General features: G+C 40.4%; 1 protein-coding gene across 10 annotated transcripts in view; it reads left to right on the top strand.

Annotated features, from left to right (window-relative positions):
- lrrn2 (leucine rich repeat neuronal 2) overlaps positions 1-23,395 on the top strand; it is a 176,645-nt gene extending 153,250 nt beyond the window's left edge. For all 10 annotated transcript variants that reach the window (XM_049471958.1, XM_049471954.1, XM_049471956.1 and 7 more), the window contains one exon: positions 18,832-23,395. In XM_049471958.1, the coding sequence (XP_049327915.1) occupies positions 19,216-21,399 (2,184 nt within the window). In that variant the 5' untranslated portion in view covers positions 18,832-19,215 and the 3' untranslated portion in view covers positions 21,400-23,395. The remainder of the gene's footprint in view (positions 1-18,831) is intronic.
- Positions 23,396-24,770: the final 1,375 nt, after the last annotated feature.

Genomic DNA, 24,770 nt, shown 5'->3' with positions numbered 1-24,770 from the left:
GTCAGACTGTCCCCAGACAGTCCCCAACCGCTTAACTTGCTGTCTTATGTAACAGAGTGTAACATTCACACTTTCAGCTCGGGTGATTATTGCTTAAACTGTTTTAGATAGACCAGATGATTTAGCAAAGACCAGCCCACACCTGCTGTGAATGTTATTATCTGTGATGTAATATTGAACACTGACCAACATGTTCATGGGAAGACTTCTGAAATTATCAAGAGAAGTTGATGTTTGGGCGATGTACAGGCGATGTACAGGTGATGTTTAGGTGAAGTACAGGAAGTATTTGGGTGATGTACAGGCGATGTACAGGTGATGTTTAGGTGATGTACAGGTGATGTTTGTACGATGTACAGGTGATGTTTAGGTGATGTACAGGTGATGTTTGTACGATGTACAGGTGATGTTTGGGCGATGTACAGGAGGTTTTTGGGTGATGTACAGGCGATGTTTGGGCGATGTACAGGTGATGTTTGGGCGATGTACAGGCAATGTACAGATGATGTTTGGGCGATGTTTGGGCGATGTACAGGCAATGTACAGATGATGTTTGGGGTGATGTACAGGGGATGTTCGGGCGATGTACAGGAGATGTTTGGGCAATGTACAGGTGATGTTTGGGCGATGTACAAGTGATGTTTGGGCGATGTACAGGCGATGTTTGGGCGATGTACAGGCGATGTGTGCGCAATGTACAGGGGATGTTTGGGCGATGTACAAGTGATGTTTGGGCGATGTACAGGCGATGTTTGGGCGATGTACAGGCGATGTGTGCGCAATGTACAGGGGATGTTTGGGCGATGTACAGGTGATGTTTGGGTGATGTACAGGCGATGTCTGGGCGATGTACAGGTGATGTTTGGGTGATGTACAAGATTTTTGGGTGATGTACGGGCGATGTTTGGGCGATGGACAGGTGATGTTTGGGCAATGTAAAGATGATGTTTGGGCGATGTACAGGAGATTTTTGGGAGATGTACAGGCGATGTTTGGGTGATGTACAGGTGATGTTTGGACGATGTACAGGTGATGTTTGGGCGATGTACAGGCGATGTTTGGGCGATGGACAGGTGATGTTTGGGCAATGTATGGTTGATGTTTAGGCAATGTTTGGGTGATGTACAGGTGATGTTTGGGCGATGGACAGGCGATGTTTGGGCAATGTACGGGCGAGGCACAGGTGATGTTTGGTCGATGTACATGCGCTGTACAGACGATGTTTGTGCGATGCACAGGTGATGTTTGGGCTATGTACAGACGATGTTTGGGCGATGTACGGGCAATGTTTGTCCGATGTTTGGGTGATATTCATGTGCGCAGGAACAGCACTGGCAGCTCGCTCAACTTTCACACTGACCTTGTGAAACACGGAGGCAGATCTCCATGGCAACTCTGCAGCAACCACTGCAATAGCTCCTTCCAAGGAATAAATGACGGCGGCTATGCAGAGGATCACTGAGAGAGCGAGCGAAGGAGAGAGAGAGAGAGAGAGAGAGAGAGAGAGAGAGAGAGACAGGACAGACAGAATGAGAGAAAACGAGATACAGAGAGAGAGAATGAGAGACAGAGAGAGAGAACGAGAAAGATGGACAGAATCAGAGAGTGAGAGACAGAGAGGATGGGAGAGAAAGAGTGAGAACAAAAGACAGAGAGAGGGAGATATAACGTGGGAGAGAGAAAGAGAGACAAAAAGAGAGAGGTGGAGAGAGAGAGAGAGAGAGAGAGAGAGGACCCCAGAGGGAGAACAAAAAAAAATTATAATGCAACTTATTTTTAGCATTAAAACACTAAAATGTGCTTTTATGCAGCAGCTAACGGCCTGCATGATTGGACTATCATTAAATCTACAAAGAGCAGCATACAGTACCGTATAATCCTCTACACCACCTCCACTACCACCCCCCTGACAACCTGCCGTCAATTCCCCGTGTGCTCATGCCGCAGGACCCATCTAATTATTATAAAGGTCAATAATCTTTGAGAAGGTGAGCGGAATATACGGCGCTCTCTCGGGAATACTGCAGGGAGGGTGCTGCTGCAGCAGCGGGACAAAATGAATCTCTAATCAGAAAGATACAATGAGCTGAAGTTCATATCCATCAGGAGCGCTGTCTGCATGTGCAGAAAGAACGGAAAATGGTTTACAGCTGAACTCAATCAAATGCTTCTGTCGTGCTCTGTCGTGCTCAGAGCAACTGCTGAGCCTTGATTCTCACTACAGATGGTTTATTTTACTGGGTAAAATAAAGTTAATTAATCAGACAATTTCATTGGCTTACATAAATAATCGTTCAACGTGTTTCCACTTAGCCTAGATTATAGAATAATGCATAAAAGTTTGCGCTGGAGTTGTTGGAGTTGGCAACGTTGGCATTATTGGAAAATATTGCTAATGGCCAAATTCATTGAGAGCGCATTTTCCGTGAACATTATGTTTTTTGACCCATGATGATGACTGGCTTATAAACCGTTTAGATTTCCAAGAGCATAAGAGGATAAGAAAACAAGCTGAGTGCGTGACGGGTGGCTTCTTGGTAAATCATTTAAAGCATTTAAATGAAAGCATTTATTATCCATCATAGAATAATACAATTTAAAACATGGGTAATTAAACGCTACGCGTATATAATATTAATAATAATAATAATAATAATAATAATAATAATAATTATTATTATTATTCTAACAGTATACTCTGAGTAATTGAGGGAGGAGACATGGCAGGTGTGACGTTTTCGTGCACTTGCGCTTGATTTGAAGTTGATTGCGATGTACTAAGAGAAAGTACATGGGATTCTGCCTACGCATGGTTTGATAAATCTGGATTTTTTTTGTGCGTAAGGAACTTTTCAGGTCTGAGCGTACGAAACATTTTAGTAGGAAGTCCACGCAAGTCTTAGTACATAAGGCCCCTGGTGTAGAATACTCATGATGCTAATAGCCGTTCTTAGCATCGTGTGAGTCAAGATGATACCAAGAACAGTAGCTAGGATCGGTAGGGCTGGTGTAGGTTATTCATGATGCTAACAGCTGGGCTCAAAGTGGTCTGATAGTCTTAGTTACGAGGCTAACAGCATGGTTGAAGCTGTGTGTCTTTATGCTAACACCAGGGCTAAGTAGGATTGGAGTCAATGCTATCAATGGGATTTATTAAGTTCAGAGCCAATGTAAGGTGATGCTAACACTGGGGTTAGGTGTGGTCAGAGCCATATTTTAAATTATCAAGCACACTTTAATATCAGACAAAAAATAACGAATAAATACAAAAAACTGTTTTTAAACAATGATTATATCCATTAAGGGACAAAAAAAAAAAAAACAATTTAAACCAACCTGGCCCTATGTGAAAATGTAAGGATTATTACACAACCAAGTTTTCAAGGTTTAGGGGCAAACTCTTTTTCACACAGATATATTTTGTCTGTTAATAAATTAAATTATCATTTAAAAAGTGTTTTTTTTATGCTTATGCACGGTATCTTTGTCTAATATTTAAATATACATGTTAAAACATGAAAACTGTAAGTATGAAAAAAAAAAGTATTTTTTCACAGCACTGTATGAATGTCCGAATTTACATACACATGCATAATTCTGTGCTTTAAAGACTCAGAGCTGATAGATTTCTATTTTATGTTGATTGGCTTAATTGCCAACCGCCTCACAGCGCCAATTTTTAATGCGACCGCAAATTGACTCCATCACTTTGATCGCCCGAATGCAGAAAAGCAGAGAGGTTTATGAAACGCAGTTATGTATCAGGCAATCAGGGCCGAGCCGGGCTCAGATTTGCACTTGTTCCCTTTTCAAACACAGGTGATCTCTCCAGCAGAGAGTCTCGTCCCATGCTGCGTCTTTAATCAGAAGCTTTTAAAAATTGAAGGAGCACAGAGCATCTCTGGCTGCTAAGCGTGCCAGCTCAGGCTCCTTTGAAGTTATAATAATAGCCCGGTCTCAATTCAGTTGTTTGCTCCCTCCGTTCACTTCACCCCCCTCCTGTCCCGTTCCACTCCGAGCGCCAGCCTCCATTTGACACTCGGTTTGTGTCTTGCAGATGGCATTTACAGGGAGAGTGTAGGGCTGCAGCAAGGGTACAATCACCTCCAAATAAAACAAATATATATATACAACCCTGGAAAAAAAATAACAGACCACTTAAAAATGATGTTTCTCCTTGATTTTACCAAATTGAAAACCTCTGGAATATAATCAAGAGGAAGATGGATGATCACAAGCCATCAAACCAAACTGAACTGCGTGAATTTTTGCGCCAGGAGTGAGTAGCATAAAGTTATCCAAAAGCAGTGTGTAAGACTGGTGGAGGAGAACATGCCAAGATGCATACATTTTTTTATTAAAAAACAGGATTTTTGCAGCAAAAACTTGGTTCACATGGTCATGAAAAACCTGCAAAAGTCATGGGTGTACAAATTTGTTCCACAGATCTTTGTGTTTCCGTTTATCAATGGAGAAAATATATTTTAAGATAACATCTACGTCAGCTCAAAGTTAATTCAGTAATTTAGCCCTACACAACAGAGCTCTCAGGACCTGACACACATTTTTTATTGAATATTTTATTGATTCATTCAAGACCTACTATAATAATTTGAACTATAGTTTCAGTTGATTTTTGGTTTTATTGCCCATGTCTGCACTGATGTTTTAAAAATTGTATGGTCATGAAAAAAAAGTTAATTTATTAGTTAAAAAGTGTATAAACTATGCAAATACTGATTTCTAAACTCTGATTTCTAAACTTTATGAATATGAATTTGTTTTCTTTGCATTATTTGAGGTCTGAAAGCTCTGCATCTTTTTTTATTTCAGCCATTTCTCATTTTCTGCAAATAAATGCTCTAAATGAAAATATTTTTATTTGGAATTTGTGAGAAATGTTGTCCGTAGCATATAGAACAAAACAACATTCATTTTACTATAACTAGCAAAATCAGAGAAACTGATTAGAAATTGAAGTGGTTTCTTAATTTTTTTTTTTCAGAGCTCTATATGTACACAGATGTGCTACATGTCGTTGTAGACAGAAACTAGTACTGTGTCCTTGTCCCATGACATTTCTAAGAACATTGAGTCACTGAGTGGCGAGTCTGCTTATACTGTAAGTTATAAGGGCAATTCTAGCCAGGAGCCGCCGGTCACAATCAATACAGCACTGTGAGTGGTAATAATAATCGTAACATGACAGCTTCTATCTTTAATGGCGTTCTATGACACATCCCAAGTACACATGTGACACTGTTCTTTCACACCAGACTTGCTCATACATGTCACTTTAGGCAGTGCAGCAGAGTCTTGTTGGAATAGCAAACTTTTCCTGCAACGTTGGGAGCATGAAATTGTCCAAAATCTCTTGGTATGCTAAATCATTATGAGGTAATTTCACTGGAACTAAGGGCCCAAGTCCAACTCATCCATTGGATTGCCAGACAGAGAAGCATGATTTGACCCCGCTCTGTCATTTTACGTGGTCTAACACTTTGCGCCTGAGTTGCTGTCGTTCCCGATGGCTTCCAATTTGCTGTAATAGCACTGACAGTTGACTGTGGAACATTACGTCACAGTACCATGCTGGAATTCACAGAGCTCCTAAGAGTGACCCTTTCCTTCACTAATGTTTGTAGAAGCCGTCTGCATGCCTAGGTGCTTGGTTTTATTTTATAAATCCAATGATTCTTTGGCAATATTTTGTATGCATATCCTAAAATGTTCAAACTAAGATGTTCTACTGTGAAGGCTTCTTGCGAGTACACATAAGGGGAGACATTGCCGCCAAAAATATTGGAAAATAAAGCACAGCGCATTTGTTCTTTTGCCGCAGGCCCAGTCAATTCAGGCCATCGACAGAGCTCCCTGTGTTCAGTTGTGTTCAGAACACATCCACTTTGAGCACAGCAGAGTCAAACGAGGGCCCAAAAAGCCTGGCAGGAAGAGCGAGACGGAAGCACGGCGGCACCGTGGTGCCAGTGCAGCCCTACCTGTCTCAGACTGCCGCAGGGGTCAGCAGAAAATCAATCAGCTGGGTCACGAGATGCCGGAGCAGCAGGGAGGGGAAGCTGGAGATTTTGGACACCTGGAGCGATAAAAACAACTGAATTCCTGCTGGCACTGAACCTGAAATAGAGTATTTGAGAAGGATTTTCTTATGGCGGTGAAAATATATGAGATCTAGCTCACGACCTGTACACTCCTGTACACTCGATAATCAACAAAGTAAACAAAGCAAAGACTTACACAACAGCACATCAGCTAATCATGCAAAAGTCTTAGTTTATCATACAGCTAGATAGATAATCATACAGCAGTCTTTGATAATCATACAACAGTCCTGGCTGATCATACGACTGTCATAGATAATCGTACAACAATTCTAGCTAATCATCCAGCTGTCTTTAAAAATCATACAGCAGTCTAAGCTAATCATAGAGCTTCCATAGATAATTATACTAAAGTACTTCATAATCATACAGAATTCGTAGCTAATCATACAGCTCCCATAGATAACCATACAACAGTACTATATAATTTTACAACACACCTAGATAATCATACATAAGTCCTAGATAATCATACATAAGTCCTAGATATTCAAACCAAAGTCCTAGCTAATCATACAGCAGTCATTTTGTAATCATATAGCAGTCCTAAAAAATACACAGCAGTCCTAGAAAATCATACAGCAATTCTAACTAATTGAAATGCAGTCCTGGATAATCATAAATCAGTCCTTACTAATCATTAAACAGTCCTTAGTAATCATACAGAAGTCCTAGCTAATCATACAGCAGTCCTAGCAAATTATACAGCATTCCAAGAAAATCATACAGCAGCCATAGCTAATCATACCGCAATCTTAGCTAATCATACAGCATTCCTAGGAAATCATACAGCAGCCATAGCTAATCATACAGCAATCCTCTGTTATCACATAGCAGTCCTAGCTTATCATACAACAGTCTGCTAGTTATACAATAGCCCTAGATAATCATACAGCAAGCCTAGCTAATCATACAGCAGTCCTTGATAATCATACAGCAGCCCTAGATAATCAGACAGCAGTCCTAGCTTATCATACAGCAGTCATAGATAATCATGCAGCAGTCCTAGCTAATCATACAGCAGTCCTGGATAATCACACAGTAGTACTGGATAATCATATAGCAGTCCTTGCTAATCATACAGCAGTCCTTGCTAATCATACAGCTACATACATCAAACATTCTGGTAGACTTTTATCTCCCTTCTCCAAACTTTCTTTTGAATTTGCATTTTGCACAATGAGTGTACAATCAATCAATTATAAATAAATCAATAAATATATAAACAAATAAGAATAAGTAGAACAACAACTAAAATACTTTTTTTTTTTACTTTTAATAAATTCTTCCATTAGAGAGTTTTCATCTATGTTTACATTATAAAATAATCTATTTCAGCAATTTGTCATTAATTAAGGACTGAGTATAATTTTTGGATGTTTTTAAATATAAATCTTTACCTTTTTATTTTAAGCTGCAGAAGTGAAAAAGGTCTGCTAACAACCTTTCTTTCGCATTCCATAACAATTCATGGATTCCACATCGATTCAGATATTCCCTTTTATTTAATAACCTGAAGTCACACTCCATGAAATATGAATAGCAGTCAATTCAGCTGCCAAATAAAACATTAATCACGGTACACTGTCTCCAGCTGGAGAACGAGAGGGTTTGTCTAAGTAGGCCAAGAAATATAGAAATATATATAGTATGAGTTTTATGTTTTTTTCTTTTTTGCAGGGATTATAACACGGGTAACTTGTTTAATAAAATAGTAGGAACAGTCAGACCCATTGCAACAGGGCAGGCAAACCAATCAATTGCCTAGAGCCTACAGACAAAAACTGTTTATGAATTGAAATCTCCCCTTTAAATTTTGTGTTGGTCAATGCTGTAAAGTATAACCACACTATTATCAGAATCAACCTCAAGGGGGCCCCTCCCCCTAGTGGCTGACAGTATATAGCCAGCCAGGTTCATCATTCCTGTAGACGACAAAATATGAAAATTTTGCTTGCGGCCCCCAAATGCCTTAAAACGACCCTGAGAACAGGTTGATCCTAGTGTTGGGCGGTATGGCCAAAAATGCATATCATGGTAATTTTCAAGATTCTGAAGGTATATCACGGTATTTTTATTCTTTTTTTTTATATTATTTTTGGCATGACTGAGCTTTAATATAGGTTTGTTACTGAGTTACTGTACTTATAGGAGTATATATAATATATAACACAAAGGCTTTAAATTAAGGCTTTGATTAGTATTGGGTTTTCTTTGTCCCACAAAATTACATAAATATAATATAATAGTATAAATAGTGTATTTATTATTAGACAGCTGAAGAATGTAAACAATTGACCTTAAATTGAACTTTAACACAACTTCCTTTACAAAATATCAAAAAATATTTTTAATAGTTCCATAAACACTTTAAATGGACATAAAATACTGTCTATAATGTTTAAGTATTTAAAGAGATATTTCTCAAAAGCTCTATTACACAAGTTAGATATAAATTTATATAAATCTACTGTATACAGTATTAAAACCAGCTACAATTCCCTTCTTTCTCCAGTCAAAAAATACATTCAAATCATGCTTCGAGCTACAGTATTAATATATTTAAAAGGGCCGTAGTTACTGCTCTATTTTACTGGGATAAAAACACTCATACAGTAGAAATAGCAGCAGGAGGTGTTCTGAATTCTCTCCAGGCAGAGATGGAGCTAGACTCCACATGGCTGAGTGTGCTTCTTTGATGGTGCTGTTCTGCACAGCGCTCCACAGCGCCCTCTAGAGGTGTGGCGGTATGAGAGAAACACATACCGGTTCAAATTCCCCCTACGTTATACCGAATGAACCCAGCACTAGTTGATCCATAATCAGTACTTGCAAAAAATTTAAAATAGGGAGGATTTGGATACAATGACCAGGTGCCAGGTGATTGGTATGAGATTTTTTAGCAGGTTGTCTGCCATATCTTTACATTTTTGCAATAGCTGAAAGTCAGTTTTGCATCAACCTGTTCTTACGCTTTTGTTAACGAGTTATCTGTGTTATTATCACTACAAAAAAGAAACATAAAACTCCTACTGTATATATTTATATGCAAAAATAGAGCAGATTTGGGCACAATTGCCATATGTCAGATAATTGGTTAGAGATCATTTGGTGCCGTATTTAAAATTTGAACATTTTTAACAGGTTTTTAGCTGTATTTGTATTAATGTAAATATGTCTTCAGAAGTAAGGTTTCTTTTTATTTATGCTGATATATGGATTAAATCTGTTTCTCTCTCTGTGTCACTTGAACACACACACACACACACACACACACACACACACACAAACACACACACTGCTGTTGAACGTAGAATATGGCCTTCATTTCCACCATTAACATTCTAAATTTTTTTCCCCCACCAGAAACTTAAAGAAATACTAGCTTTATATATTTATTAAATCATTATTTTACTCATGACTTAATCTCAAAGTATTGTTATGATTAATGCAATTCTTATATTTTAATTCAATTATTTTATTTACATGGGAAAATCCATTATTTGAAGCTTTGTCTTAAGGAGAAAAATGATACTAATCACAGAATTCTGTTGTGATCAGTTTTTTTTTTATTGATAGACATGACTAACATAAATACATAGAGCACCAGTCAAAAGTTTGGACACACCTCAAATTCATTGTTTTTCTTTTTTTTCATTTTTTGAATATTTTCATTCAAACTATGAAGATAAAATATGGACTTACTTATTAAACGATAAAATTCTAAACAAACCAGAATATGTGTTATATTTTACATTCTTTAAACTAGGCACCTCTTGCTTAGATGACAGCTTTGCACATCATCTTGTCAAGAGTTAATTACCTGAATTTCTTGCCTCTTAATGTGTTTGAGAGCATCAGTTGTAAAGTTGTGAAAAGGAGTTGGTATACGGTGAGTAATGCTATTTGATTAATGTTCTAATGCATATTACGGCAAAAAAAAACGAAATTACTTTAAGAAATGAAGGTCAGTCAGTCTGAAAAAAAAACAAGAACTTTGAAAGTATCCTCAAGTGCAGTCGCAAACACTATCAAAAATGTTATGATGAAACTGGCACTCATCAGGAATGCCCCAGGAGTATGTCAGAGTTACCAGCCTCAGAAACTGCAAGAGCCTCCCTAAATAAATGCTTCTCAGTAGAGTATTTTGGTTTGTTTAACATGTTTTAAATGACTACATGATTCCGTATGTATTCCTTTATAGTCTGGATTACTTAAAAATGAAAATATAAACACGTTGAATGAGAAGGGAAGGTAGAGGGTAAGGCCTCTGTAGGTGTGAGAAATGAGAGCTGCTAGAGAGAAGTGAGAGAGAGATGGGCAGAATGAAAGATTTCTAGTGCAGATTATCGTGGACGGCCACTGGGGGTCTGGAGCGACATAATAGCCCTGAAAGCCTTCTGTTCATAATAAGCTTCTTTTGTCAGCAGAGGTGCATGTGAACTGTTACACCGTGCCCGCGCAGACAGCGGGTATAATGGAGAGACAGATGATTACAGGCCTTGCCCTATGTGCCAACCGGAGATCAAATAACGCTCAGGAGCGATGCATTATGGCTGCCTGTTAACACCTTGTCCTACACATAATGCTGCTGCGGTGAGGATTATGCCAGGGATGATATGCGTGTAGCGGGGATGTGGTGTTGGGTTGTGCTTTTATTTGCTGGAGCTGGGAAATCTACTCACTGAGAGCCAGTGGATCCCTTGTAAAAAAAAAAAGAAATTACACATAAATTGGGCTTAAACTGTTACAAACTAATATATTACAGTATATACAGTTCTGGATAAAATTAAGAGAGCACTTCAGTTTCTAAACCAGTTTATAAACCAGTTATTTTATTCTATTCTATAAACTACAGACAACATTTCTCCGAAATTCCAAAAAAAAAAAAAAAAAAAAATATTGCGATTTACATCATTTATTTGCAGAAAATGAGAAACGTCTGAAATAAGAAAAAAAAGATGCAGAGCTTTCAGACCTCAAATAATGAAAAGAAAACAAGTTCATATTCATAAAGTTTCAGAAATCAATATTTGGTGGAATAACCCTGATTTTTTATCAGTTTTCATGCATCTTGGCATGTTCTCCTCCACCAGTCTTACATACTGTTTTTGGATATCTTTGTTACTCACTTCTGGTGCAAAAAGTCCAGCAAGTCAGCTCGGTTTGTTGGCTTGTGATCATCCATCCTGTCTTGATTATATTCCAGAGGTTTTTTAATTTGGTAATCAAAGAAATTCACAATTTTTAAGTTTTTTTTAAGCTGTACTGGTCAAATGTTATTCCTAACACACTTCTAATACAGTTCCATAATAACATAAACTAGTTTGCTAAATACATTTGGGTGAGCTTACCCCTATAGAACACTAAAAACACATTACGGGATGCTTATTGGTATCTTACACCCCGTTAACAGTCTATTTTCACACCTTGCGCCTGCGCCATTAAATAAGCATTGACGGGGAACTATGTTCTCCTTGGCATGTTCTCCTGCACGAGTTTTACACACTGCTTTTGGATAACTTTATGCTACTCACTCCTGGTGCAAATATTCAAGCAGTTCAGTTTGGTTAGATGGCTGGTGATCATCCATCCTGTCTTGATTATATTCCATAGGTTTTCAATTTGGTAATCAAAGAAATTCACAATTTTTAAGTGGTCTCTTATTTATTTATTTTTCCAGAGCTGTATAATTCTAATACAGTCCTATAATAACATATAGTTATTTACTAAGTGCATTTGGGTGAGCTTACCCCTACAGAACACTAAAAACACATTACGGGATTCTTATTGCTATCTTACTCCCCGTCAACAGTTTTTTTTACACCTTGCGGCTGCGCCATTAAATTAGCGTTGACTGGGAATTATGTTCTGCTTCAGAATGTCACAGTACATGTCAGAATTTTTGTTTCCTTCAATGAATCGCAATTCTCCAGTGCCGGTAGCACTCATGCAGCCACAGACAACCATGAATGATCCTCACACCACCATGCTTGACTGTAGGCAAGAGACACTTTTCTTGGTACTCCTCCCCGGGACTTGTGATTGTGTGGATGAGCTGTGTGAAGTTCTATCTTGTCACTCTTTACCCTGACATGAGCTGCTCTCTGTTTTCCTATTTGCAGCTTTTCAGCGCTCTCACTTAATTATTGATCGCACTCTGTTAAAAAAAAGGAAAGCGTATCCCGGCAGCACTTTGTTCCAATTTAAACACTTTATATGTTCAGGCCTTGCTTTGCAGATCAGAGGAATTAGCTGAATTTGCCTCTGTCAGTTTCCCAGCCAACTTCCGCTAGCTTGTGCCATGATCCCTGATCAGAGAGAGAGAGAGAGAGAGAGAGAGACACACCTCTGGAGTGAAGTGTATGGCTGCATCCCAATTGCATACTATAGGAGACAAAAAGGTGCTTTCACACTTACTATGTTTGATTCAAACCAAAATTCCAAGAGTGATAGCAGGTGAAAGGCACCACAGCCCAGAACAAAGGTCCAAGATTGTGTTTGAACAATAGAGTGGGTCTTAGACTAGATTGACTGAACCATGGTCTGGTCCGATTGCAGTGTAAAAACACTATTTTTTGATGTCAAGGTGCATCACACAGCAGTATGAGATAGTGCTCAGGTGTTTTTATTTAGCCCTGCTTTAGATAACTGAATTACTGGTCTCTAAAGAAAGTTTTGGGGCCATGCTCCTAAATATTCATACATGCAAATATGATTGGCCCCTGATTGGCTAACAGCACTGCAGCAGAGAACGTCTACCTTCCTTTCCTCCCCAATCGCCAATCGAGGAGCATTGTTTTTACACATTTCAATCATTTTCTAACACATTTGTTACAAATTGCCCTACTTTTAAATCACAGTTTTCATGCATCTTGGCATCATGTTCTCCTCCACCAGTCTTACACACTGATTTTGGATAACTTTATGCCTTTACTCCTGGTGCAAAAATTCAAGCAGTTCAGTTTGGTTTGATGGCTTGTGATCATCCATCTTCCTCTTGATTATATAAATATATCAGAGGTGCATGTTTGCATGTATGGGCGTGTGAGCGGTCCTGGGCCGAGGTGGGCGAGACCATGTAGTCACTGGTTGAGTCTCTCTGATCAACACGTATTTCCGAGGGTCTTCTTTTCTTAGCTACTGCAGACAAGGGAGGCTGAGAATCATATGCAGCATCTGTAAAAAACTTAGAGACCTATAATATTTCATCATGAACAAGAAGAAGTGGATTTTGGCCAACTTTTATGGAAAGTGTTGCCTGACTATTATGGTATGCTGTGATTTTGCAGTTTGTCATGTTTCTACAAGACTTTTTTGCTTGTTTAGCAGAATGTTTGTGTTTTTTTGTTTCTAAGTACAGGGAAAGTATTGTCCGCGCTATTGGACAGTATGCTACTGTTGTAGCCCGTAGAGATTACGCTAAAAGTCTGAGTATTTTACCGCAGTGTTCTTTTATTTCTCATGAATTTTAAGCTTTCCTCTGGTGCGCCGCGCAAACGAGAGAAGAAAAGTGAGGGGCAGAGTTTGACAATGCCACAAACCCGCAGCATGGGGCACGTACCCACCTTGAGGCTCCTTCAGGCTATTTCTCTTCAAACCGTTGCCGAAGAACACAGAAATATGTAGAGCAGCAAAAGATACACGCCGGCCTAGATACGAGCGTCGGCCGCGGAGTCATTATAATGCCATTATGGCTGGCAATAGGTGAGAACCCATTTATCGGGCGATGACAGATAGCAGCGTGAGCCGGGCTCGTGTAGAACTAGCTGTTGGGGGGAAGCTACCTCACAGTGGCACATTTAGCAACAGCTGTTTCCTTCATAACAAACGAAAGAGAAGCTCCTTGCCACTGGTGGACTCAAGGGGGAGGGGGCGGGGGAAATGTGATGTGGTACCCTACAGGTGGCATACAATGGGCTAAACTGTATTTGATGGTACAAGACGGTTGGTACAAGTTTATTGGTGTCAATGATGACACAAAGTTGGAAATAAAAAATTGTAGTCCTTCAAGATGCTTGTACACCACAAGTCATTTGGAGTGCACTCGTGCAAACAAAATATATTTGCTTCTAATAATGCAAATCTCATAATGTAGCATTCATCACATCAAAGCCAGCAGAGTTTGGCAGATTTGGTGGCTCTGCTAGCAAGGTAAGCTAATGTTAAACTAATATCAAAGTAAACCAAAGAAACAACGCTCCACTCACCATTCCCCTCGTCATTTTTGATGCACACCACTTGCAACGGGAGTGAGTGCATGCAGTCAAGCAGAGTTCCCTTAGAGAGAACATCATTGCTGTCCAATGAAAAACAAGTTTCTCTAAATCATCTAATAAAACCTTCATAACTTTCAATAGAATGTTTATTGGTCCATTAATTAAGAAATTAATATTTGGTGGAATAATTCTGTTTTTTAATCACAGTTTTCATGCATCTTGGCATGTTCTTCTCCACCAGTCTTACACACTGCTTTTGGATAAATTTTTGACACTCCTGGTGCAAAATTTCAAGCAGTTCAGCTTGGTTTGATGGCTTGTGGTCATCCAGCTTCCTCTTCTTGATTTGGTAAAATAAAAAAAACTCATCCTTTTTTTTTTAGTTGTGTCTAATTTTTTTCCAGCGCTGTATCTATATATGGTTGCAGTTGCTTTCTATGGGTTTTTTTTCTGATTTGCTGCAGGATGGGATGTCTGTATCTCGTTACTCTGTACCTTCTTACCCCACCATCAGCACCACCGCTACCGGCACCACCTCCTCCACCTCCCTACACACTCTCACACATGCTTTTCAATTTGTCAGAGAGCATTTTCTTGTCCGTTCTGCTCGGGCCAAAATGAGAGTGAAAGCAGCGGGAGCGGAGATTAGCGGGCGAAAGCAGTCGTTGCATTATTCAAGACGTGGAGTTAGGGGGAGGGGGCCTACGCGTGCAAAAAAAAAAAAAGGCATCTCCATTCACTTTGCATTAAAGGCGTTCACGGCACCCTCACGACTCATTAGGACGCGGGTCGGGGAAACGGTGGAACACAGCACGTTACGGGCCTCAGCCAGTCAGCCAGCCGGGCTGGAGTGGCGACGTGCAGGACGGGGGCCAAGATTCTGCCGGAGACACCACTGAGAAGCTGACACTTTGTAAACGAGCTCTGTGGCAGAGCGTGCACTCTGATGGGAGGATGGGGAAAACTCCAGGCCTCGCAAACACACACATGAGTGGGTCGCTCTGTATGTGTGTGTGTGAGAGTGTCTACAGAACAAACAGTCTCTGAGCTGTCAGGTAGATCCCTGGTGAACTGCAGAATGGAGACAGGAAGAACATTAGGACTAATTGGGCATTCAGACGAAGGATGGATTAGCCAGGCAAGAAGAAGTAACAAGGGGCTGGAGGGGTGGGTGTGGAAGAAATCGTGAGAATGGGTAAACAGTCTAACCCAGTTCTCCACAAAACTACAGGTTCTCAGCTTGTTGTAAACACTGAATATACTATTTTTCATGTTTTCTTAAAAAAAAAGCTGCAATTTTAAATACCCTCTTCTGTAAATACTATAAACTTCATTATACTTCTCAAATATCACTGTGATCTACGGCGCCGGGTGGTCCAGCGGTCTAAAGCGCTGCCACTATGAGTGGGAATTCGCAGGTCCGAACCCCCGCTCATGCAGCTTTGCCATCCAGCTGACGGCAGTCAGAGGGAGCAAAATTGGCCCTGTTCCCTCCGGGTGGGTAGATGGCGCTCTCTCCCCACATCACTACTAGGGTGATGTCCACAGCACAGGGCGTCTGTGAGCTGATGTATCAGAACTGAGTCGCTGCGCTTTCCTTCAAGCGCGCTGTCATGCTGCTTGGTAATGCTGCATCAGCAGCAGCTCGAAAAGAAGCGGTGGCTGACTTCACATGTATCAGAGGAAGCATGTGTTAGTCTTCACCCACCTGATGTGTTGGGGCATTACTAGTGATAGGGGGAGTCCTAGTGAGATGTAAATTGGAGAGAAAATGGGAAAAATTAAAAAATAAAAAATTATAAAAAATTATATATATATATATATATATATCACTGTGTTCTTCTGCTATATGTTATATTTAACTGAAATTGTTGATTCGACCAACCAATGATTTATAAAGGAAAATCATGACAATTATCAGGGGTGCCCAAACTTTTTCATACCACTGTTTATGACCAACAAAAAGCAATGGAATGAAATGGAATTAAAGTTTAAACAAATAAAAATCTGAAAAACTCTGAAACCCCTAACTAAAATCCAGTGCAGTACAGCTATTCTGTATGGACCTCAGTGGTTTGTTAGAGATCACTAGTGAACAAACCACATCATAAAGACCAAGGAACTCACCAGACAGGTTAGAGATAAAGATGTGGAGAAGAAGTTCAAAGCAGGTTTAGATTATAAAAACATATCCCAAGTTAGCTTTCAGCATCCCGAAAAGCTACAAATTTAGTCTGAACAAACCAAAAATGTGCAGCTAGATAATTACAAATATTACCAAAATTGTTTTTTGAAAAACACTGTACAATCATATCCACAAAAGGTATAAGTAATCATCTATAGCATAGTGTTGTTGTTCTCAGGCAACAGAACACTTTTTTATTATTATTATTACATAGTCCTTTCATTATATCTTCATTTGTATGTGGTATAAAAAGTTTGGGCATTCCTGATCAGTTTCATGATTTTCCTTTTCTTTCATAAATCATTGGTCGTTCAGCTCAGCAATTTCAGTTAAATATATCATATATCAGACGATCGATATATCAGACGATAGATATGTTTGAAGGTATTTTGGACTATTCTTCTTTACAAAACATCTCCAGTTCAGTCAGATTTGATGAGGTTTCCGCGAACAGATTTTAGGTCTTGGGACTGAGATGATCATTCCAGAACGTTGTACTTGTTGTTTCTCTGCATAAATGCTTTAGTAGATTTTAGTAGAGTTTAGTGAGTTTAGAGTCGTTGTCTTGTTGAAGTATCCAGCCCCAGCGCTTTAAATTCAACTTTCTCACCGATTCTTGAACATTGTGCTCAAGAATCTGCTAATATTGACTGAAATCCATGCCTCAACTTTCAACTTTAACATGATTCCCAGCACCTGCCTAACCCTGTGGGTCGGCCAGATCTCTTCCTATACCAATTTTCTCCAGTTTCCAAGAGTATTTTGTTTCTGTTTCTTTTTCTAGTTATTATGATGAAAGTGTGAATGTGCTGTGTGTAAATGTGTGTCAATGCTGCAGTAGAGAATCCTGGAACATGATCTGTGCCACAGTCTATAATTTTTTTTGCCTCCAGTATCAAAGCTAAGTTCATTTCCATCTCTACAGATCAGCTGTGTCTTAAAAATAAAGCAAATCAGGGTTGTAAAATGTCCATTGCTACTCTGACAGTAAGGATGACACGGCACTCTATGCGTCAAGGTTTAAAATAGGCTACGGCGCAGCAGGCTTTTCTTTCTTCTGCTTTATTTTATCTCGAGTACCGCTCGCTTCCGAATCCAGTCGAGAACGTGTCATCCCACCCCCATTCCCCATCCGCAGAAGCTGCTTGCAGATGAGTAATACCAGGACCTCAGTTATTTGCAGAGCAAAATCTTAAGCTGTGAATTAGGCTCGCTAAATTTCAGCCTCTATTTCTCCCGTATTTCTGCAGCAGTCATCTTCCAGTGGTGATGAGAAATGCAGCCATATTCCGCTGTAATGCCCCAGAACTAATTTGGAGCTCCTCTTTAAGGGAGAGAGGGAGACGCTCAAGCTACAAATTATGCAAGGTGTTATGATACACACAGAGATATGATCTAATTTTAGCCGGTACAGTACCTGAGACGGCGCCTTTGAAGCTGCAGATTTAGGAAAAATTGCAAATTATATTTATCCCACTAAAATAAAAGATGGCACCTAAGGATCTCCAAGGTATTGCAGGTCATGAAATGCCCTGTTCAAACGTGCCATTAGCATTTGTCCAGGTTGATCAGATCAAGTGTCTTGATGATGCGTCGTAATCAGATCCCTCAAACTTATCCCTTTCATTCATATGACGCATAGGACGAAGATATTATTATCGCAGTATCAATGCCAAAGCCTCTTGATGCATCCCCAACATTCACTCCATTAATGTCCTTGTTGGAAGATACTTAATAATCATGATACTCCACCATCCACCTTCCACACAGGTTAGCTGATCACGCTACAATAACAAGCTAATGGATAAAGGTGATACTTGTGGCTGGAACACAAGAAAACTCCAATAACTGCCTCGTCTGAGAACCTGAAAGACTCTTAAAGTAACCAGCCTAACCTCCTCCAAGAAAAAAATTCTCACAAGAGATGAATGACTATTTTGGATTTCCAATCATTTGTGATCGGATCACACAAATCGAACTCAAATGAATTTTAATCTCATGTGTGAACGTGTCCAAGGTGAGTTAGAAATAATGAACAAGAGAACCAAACTGTGATTGGGAACTCAACTGCTGGTTGAGAACAAATCCAAAATTAGCTCTGTACCCACCGAAGAACAGGAACGTTAAAGGTTCATCTGCTAACATCTTGGGGCATTATATTTTGTGGTTTACATGCCTTTGATTGGTGAAATCTGCTGTGATGACACAGTGGGAAATGACTCAGTATTAGACAGGTAGTCTTAATGTTATGCACAAATGTTATACCAGGACTTAGGATCTAAATGTCCTATTTTTTTGTCTTTTCCAGGTATCCCTCAGAAGTGCACCTGAAGCTCATTTGTTGAACCACAATGTAAAGTCAAAATCAATGGATTGAGTAAAGGAACAAGAGCAACGAACATTGCCGAGTGACAAACATCGCAAAGCGACAAACATCGCAGTGTTCCAAACTCCATATTGAAGGACATCAAAGCAGGAAAGTTTTTTACAGTTCCTGCCAAGTCCTCAAGGGTGGGAAAAGATGAAACGAAAAACTTAATTTTGGGGACAGCTTACTTGCAAGACCCAAGTCTTCTATCACATGGACAGATAAGTGAGAGACTGATTTGAAGACCAAAAAAAAAGAAAAAAACAGGCCAGGCGGTCCTGTACATCCTGTTCTCCAAGATAGCGTAACTAATTAACTCCAGTGATGAAAATGAGAGTGATTACGAAGATTTTTGTGCAAATTCATCTCTTGGTTGGAGTCGCTAGCTCTCTGGTAATTCACTCCATGCCCTGGAGGGTACCATGCCCTCACCAGTGTGTGTGCCAGATCAAGCCCTGGTACTCTCCCCAATCTGTGTACAGAGAGGCTCCTACTGTTGACTGCAATGATCTACTCCTCACCCAGCTGCCCACGTCGCTCCCTCCAGAGACGCAAACACTCCGGCTTCAGAGCAATCTCATCAGTTCCGTGGATCAGGGCGAACTCCAAGGTCTCGCCAATCTTACCGAGTTGGATCTCTCCCACAACAGTTTCATCAGTACTCGTAACCTGAGAATCACCGACCTGCCAGCTCTTCTCAGCCTACACATGGAGGAGAACCAGCTCAGGCACCTGCCCGAAGAAGCCTTCTTTGGGCTGCCTAGCCTTCAAGAGCTCTATCTCAATCACAACAGGCTTCGAAGCATTTCTCCTGCGGCTTTCAAGGGTTTAGACAATCTTCTGAGGCTTCATCTCAACTCTAACCATCTTGTGGTAATTGATCGGCGGTGGTTCCATGCTTTGCCTCAGCTGGAAGTTCTCATGATTGGCGGAAATCCAGTGGACGTTATCCAAGATCTCAACTTTAAACCTCTTGGATCTTTGCGCAGCTTAGTCCTGGCAGGCATGGGCTTGCGCGAGATCTCAGAGCGTGCTCTAGAGGGGCTTCTAAACTTGGAAAGCATCAGCTTCTACGACAACCATCTGACCAAAGTCCCAAAAGAAGCACTGGAGAAATTGCCAGTCCTGAAATTTTTGGACTTGAACAAGAACCCAATTCAGCTGGTGCAAAGAGGGGATTTTAGGGACATGCTTCACCTGAAGGAGCTCGGCTTGAACAACATGGAGGAGTTGGTTTCCATCGAGCACTCGGCCATGGAAAACCTGCCCGAGCTTACCAAGCTGGAAATTACGAACAATCCGCGACTGTCCTACATTCACCCTCAGGCTTTCCAGAAGCTGCCAAGTATGGAGAGTCTGATGCTTAACAGTAATGCCTTGAGTGCCCTACACCGTCAGACTGTGCGCTCTCTGCCAAGCTTGCAAGAGATCAGTCTCCACACCAATCCCATTCGATGCGATTGCCTTATTCGCTGGGTGGGTGCAGAGGATGACAAACCTGTTCGATTCATTGAACCTCAGTCCACATTCTGCTCAGAACCTCCTGAGTTAAAAGCTAGAAGGGTAAAAGAAGTTTCCTTCAGGGAAATGGCGGAGAGCTGCCTGCCTTTGATAGCCCCAAGCACATTTCCCTCTTACATCCAAGTCAAACATGGAGACAACCTTGCCCTGCATTGCCGAGCACTGGCAGAACCAGAGCCAAATATTTACTGGGTCATTCCCAAAGGTTTGAGGTTAACTCCTGCAACCAGATTCGGACGTTACCAGGTCTTAACCGAGGGTACTCTTGAGATCTTTGGAGTCACTGCTGAGGAAGCTGGTTTCTACACTTGTGTGGCACAGAATTTGGTCGGGGCTGACACAAGGAGCTTGACCCTAAAGGTGGAAGGATCAGGCAGGGCTCATTTGTCAAGTGCTCAAACAAGTGCTCAAAGTAGTGACGACAACCTCGAGGTACGAGACATCAAAGAACACTTTGCTCTACTGACCTGGCAGGTCAGCCATAATGTTCCATCTGCTCGACTCTCTTGGATTGCCAATGGAAGCTTGGAAGATCACCACAGGCATAGTACCCGAATACTGGCTGGCACTAGAGGCTTCAACCTGACTCGTCTCCAACCAGGAACCCACTACAAGGTCTGTCTGCACATGGGGCCAAATGACACCTCCTGTGTCCATCTCAGGACTAAAGAGGTGATCGTGCCAGTCCCTTCTCCAGACTTGACCCCTGCGGTTCTACTGGCTATGTCAGCTCTTCTCCTCCTGCTGGCAGCCAGAGCTTGTCAAGGGGGTGCCATGCTCAACTGGAAAGAACAGACACCAGAGTTTGGGAAGCCTCATACCACCATTTTAACCCAGGAGGCAAAGGCTTTCATGGCTCCAGTATTGCCTCTGAAAGAACCACTTCAGCAGTACAGAGATAAACTTTCATCAGAGGGAAGCGAAAGGAAGACCAGCGATGCTCAGCAGGGGCATCACGCTCTGGGGCCGACAAAGGAGGCATGTTGAGTTCGACAGCGCTAAGAGGATGTGCCACTGAAACCATACACAAGCTTTGAAAAGCTACAGATAGTACAGCTTCTCTCGGACAGTTCAAAAATCTGAAATTCTCCTGAAAGTCTCCTGGAACTAAAAAAAATCAAGAACTGAACTTTTCTTGCCAGATCTGCATAACAAAGAGAGTGACCCAATTATTAATTAAGTACAGTGATGTAATAAAAAGAGATTTCATTTTTTATTTATTTTACAACAGAGAAAAGATACAGTACATATATGTATATTGAAAGCATTTGTTCATGTACTCGCGTGCAGAAACACTCAGAGGAAGCTGACGCGGGTGCGAGCTTCAGGAGAGTTCTCGATTATTAATTCTGTTTGTAAGCAACTTCGGAACTTTACAAGTCTGTTATCACAACAGACCTGAGGGTTGCAACGTGATACGGAGTACTCATATATTTTTCATACTGCTGAAGAGACTAATTTGACAGATGGGTAGAGGAATCGAGTGAAGGACATTCCAAGGCTCCCAACTTTACGCCAAAGGGGACGGAAACTGTTGTTGGGAGCTGCCGAGAAGTTTCATGCCACTTTTCTATTTTTTAAAATGTGATACAGATACTATTTGAAAAAAAAAAAACGAAAACTATGAGATGATGTCTAAGCGCTGAAAAAAAGGCACTGAAAAGACTCTTCAATACAGAAGATGAAAAGAAGAAAGAAGGGTATTTTTAATACGCTGCATAATCATAATATACTCATTATCTTTCTTTTGTAATGTCGGCTAAATTGAGCTTGAGCACAGTTGAGAAGCCCCAGCTTAGTCAAGTGATATTCAGTATGCTGAATCTCTGAAACATGAAATACGGAGGGAGGAGCTCTTCTGAAATACGGACACGGATATGGATTGATCTTTGCTTTGTCTGAGAGAAGCCAAACGTTACTATGGGCTAAAACAAAAGACTGAACAGAAACGGAAAGGACTTAGAGCCCTGACCGCTATGTATGTGTGTGTACCAGCATCTTTGTCCTGCATAAAAGACGGAAGACGGAAAAGGAAAAAAACTACGGAAATGAATAATTGAATGATTGCAAAAGTACGTACATACATACAGGGAGATTCATGGTTCAGGGAGGATTCAGGCCAAAACGTTGTGAACGGTGAATGAATGAAAACATCCACTTACACCTTTTACCATCTTTTGTGACAAAGAAAAGAAAAGAACCTCCCGTTATCTCTCGAAAGCAATGGAAAAAAAACGGACATTAGGCGCTTCACTGTGCTAATGGGTTTGTACTTAACAGAAAGATAGTGCCAAGTCCTTGCACTACTCAACTTTTTGTGCAAGAAGAGATTTGGATGAGGATTGAATACGGAATGATCTCAGTTCCTCCGTAATACTTGTCAGGTTGAGGTGACTTACGAACTTGAAATTGAGTAAATTGAGCGTATTAAACATATTAAACGTAATGAATGCTCAATCAGCTGTGAGGGACCACGCATCAGTGAGTGATACGTATACATATATAAATATATATACACTGCAGAAAGGTTAACGAGGCCAAAAACTGTCCTTTGTTTGAACAAAGGAACCAAACAAGGGAATTGTCAGCAGCATTTTACGGAATATCAATTATCAACGGATTCTCATGTGTACGGGGAACTTTCCGTTTTTCTACAGTACGTCATTTCCTGTCATTATGGTAATCCTGCTTTGTTTTAGTTTGCGTCAGTTTGTGGTTGATGTGCCCCCCTTGTTTCCGCAATCCTCGCTCTAACTAAACGCCCCCTCTTTTTTCATTTCCGTAATTTCTGTTTTTTCCGTTTTCCTATTTTTGCATTTGTTGGCTACTGTTTCTTTTCTATCACCTCAGAAGCTGTACATACAGTAAATCAAACCCCAGTTTCCTATTCAGTGTTCCACTTAATTCCCTTTCAGAAATAATTTAGATGACTGTGTGTTAAATTCTATTTTGAGGTATTATTAAACCATTTTGGACTGATAAACTGCTTGGTTAATTGGAGAGCGTTGACGAACGTGTGCGAGTGTGTGTGTGTGAAAGGGGGAGATTATATCGCAACTCAGAACAAGTGCAACCTTTAAATCAAGCCTAAGCACTTAAGCTTATTCAAAGTCAGGGTCTTAGGCTACAATTTCTCTTGTCATTATGTTTCATGAGCTCCATATGCCTTCAGTCCACGAGGGGCATAATTCACAGAGCTACCACAGATGTACCTGGAGCAATTCTACTTCCAATTATAATGAGCATAAATATTCATTTCGCGGCACTGAAACAGACTCACCACAGGAAGGAGTTACTCAAGTTTCTGGAGATTTGCAAAACAGCTCTCAGCTTCTTAAAATCGCAGGAAAAGAGCCCGAGGCGGGTGATGCCTCCTCTTCCCGGTGGCAGGCGATCATCCCTCCAGTGTCCCTCAAGTATTACCCGTTTGAAGCGAAGAACCCATTTCCTAAAAACAGTAACTTCGGAAGAGTGATTAATGCGATGGTAAGAGAAAGAAAGAGAGAGAGAGAGAGAGAGAGAGAGAGAGAGAGAGAGAGTTGTAAAAGGGAGTGAAATAAAGTCTGCAGACTCTGTAATTTCTACACAGGCTCGAAGTTGAACCAGTATATCCATGTTTCAATCTTAAATGGGTTCTTTAATTCAATGTATATGGTGTGAAATCTTTGGAATCTTGTTCTCACTGCATATGTTTCAATACATCTTTCTTCATGTACCAACAAATATAATAGTGCTGGGCGGTATACCGGTTCATCGAGTATACTGAAAGGAGATAATTAAACAGGTATGCATTTTTCTCATACTGCCATACCACTAGAGGCGCTGCGGAGCGCTGTGTAGAACAGTATCGCCAAAGAAGCAGATACAGCTTGCTAGCTAGTAAAGGTAACTAATGGTAAGTAATGGTAACTAAGCTCTGTGGAGTCAAACGCTCAATGAGAACAGCACTTTATCTGAGGAGCTCCTGCTACTGTTCCTAACCGTATGAATGTTTTTATCCCAGTAAAATAAAAATAGAAACAACAGCAACCAGCAATTATTCACTCAGACAAGAGACTAATTAAATTGTGTGATCAAGTGATAAAACTCCCTAAAACTCTGGATACGAGGTGTAAATAAACGTCAAGAGCAGTAACTATACTGTAGCTTGAAGGATAATTTTAATACATTTAAAGTTTACACTAAATTATTTTTTTTTGTTAACTGGATAAAAAAAAGGATTTGTGGCTGATTTTAATACTTTAATGCCTCTTATGGATTTAAAAATATCATATTGTAAATTGAAATTAAACTTGTGTCTTACTTGTGCAACATAGCTTTTCAGAAATATTTATTTGAATACTTACATTTTGAGAATT

This window comes from Astyanax mexicanus, chromosome 24, assembly GCF_023375975.1.
Source record: "Astyanax mexicanus isolate ESR-SI-001 chromosome 24, AstMex3_surface, whole genome shotgun sequence".
Classification (NCBI taxonomy): Eukaryota; Metazoa; Chordata; class Actinopteri; order Characiformes; family Acestrorhamphidae; genus Astyanax; species Astyanax mexicanus.
The sequence above is the reverse complement of the archived record's forward strand: the minus strand, read 5'-3'. Positions and strand labels throughout refer to the sequence as shown.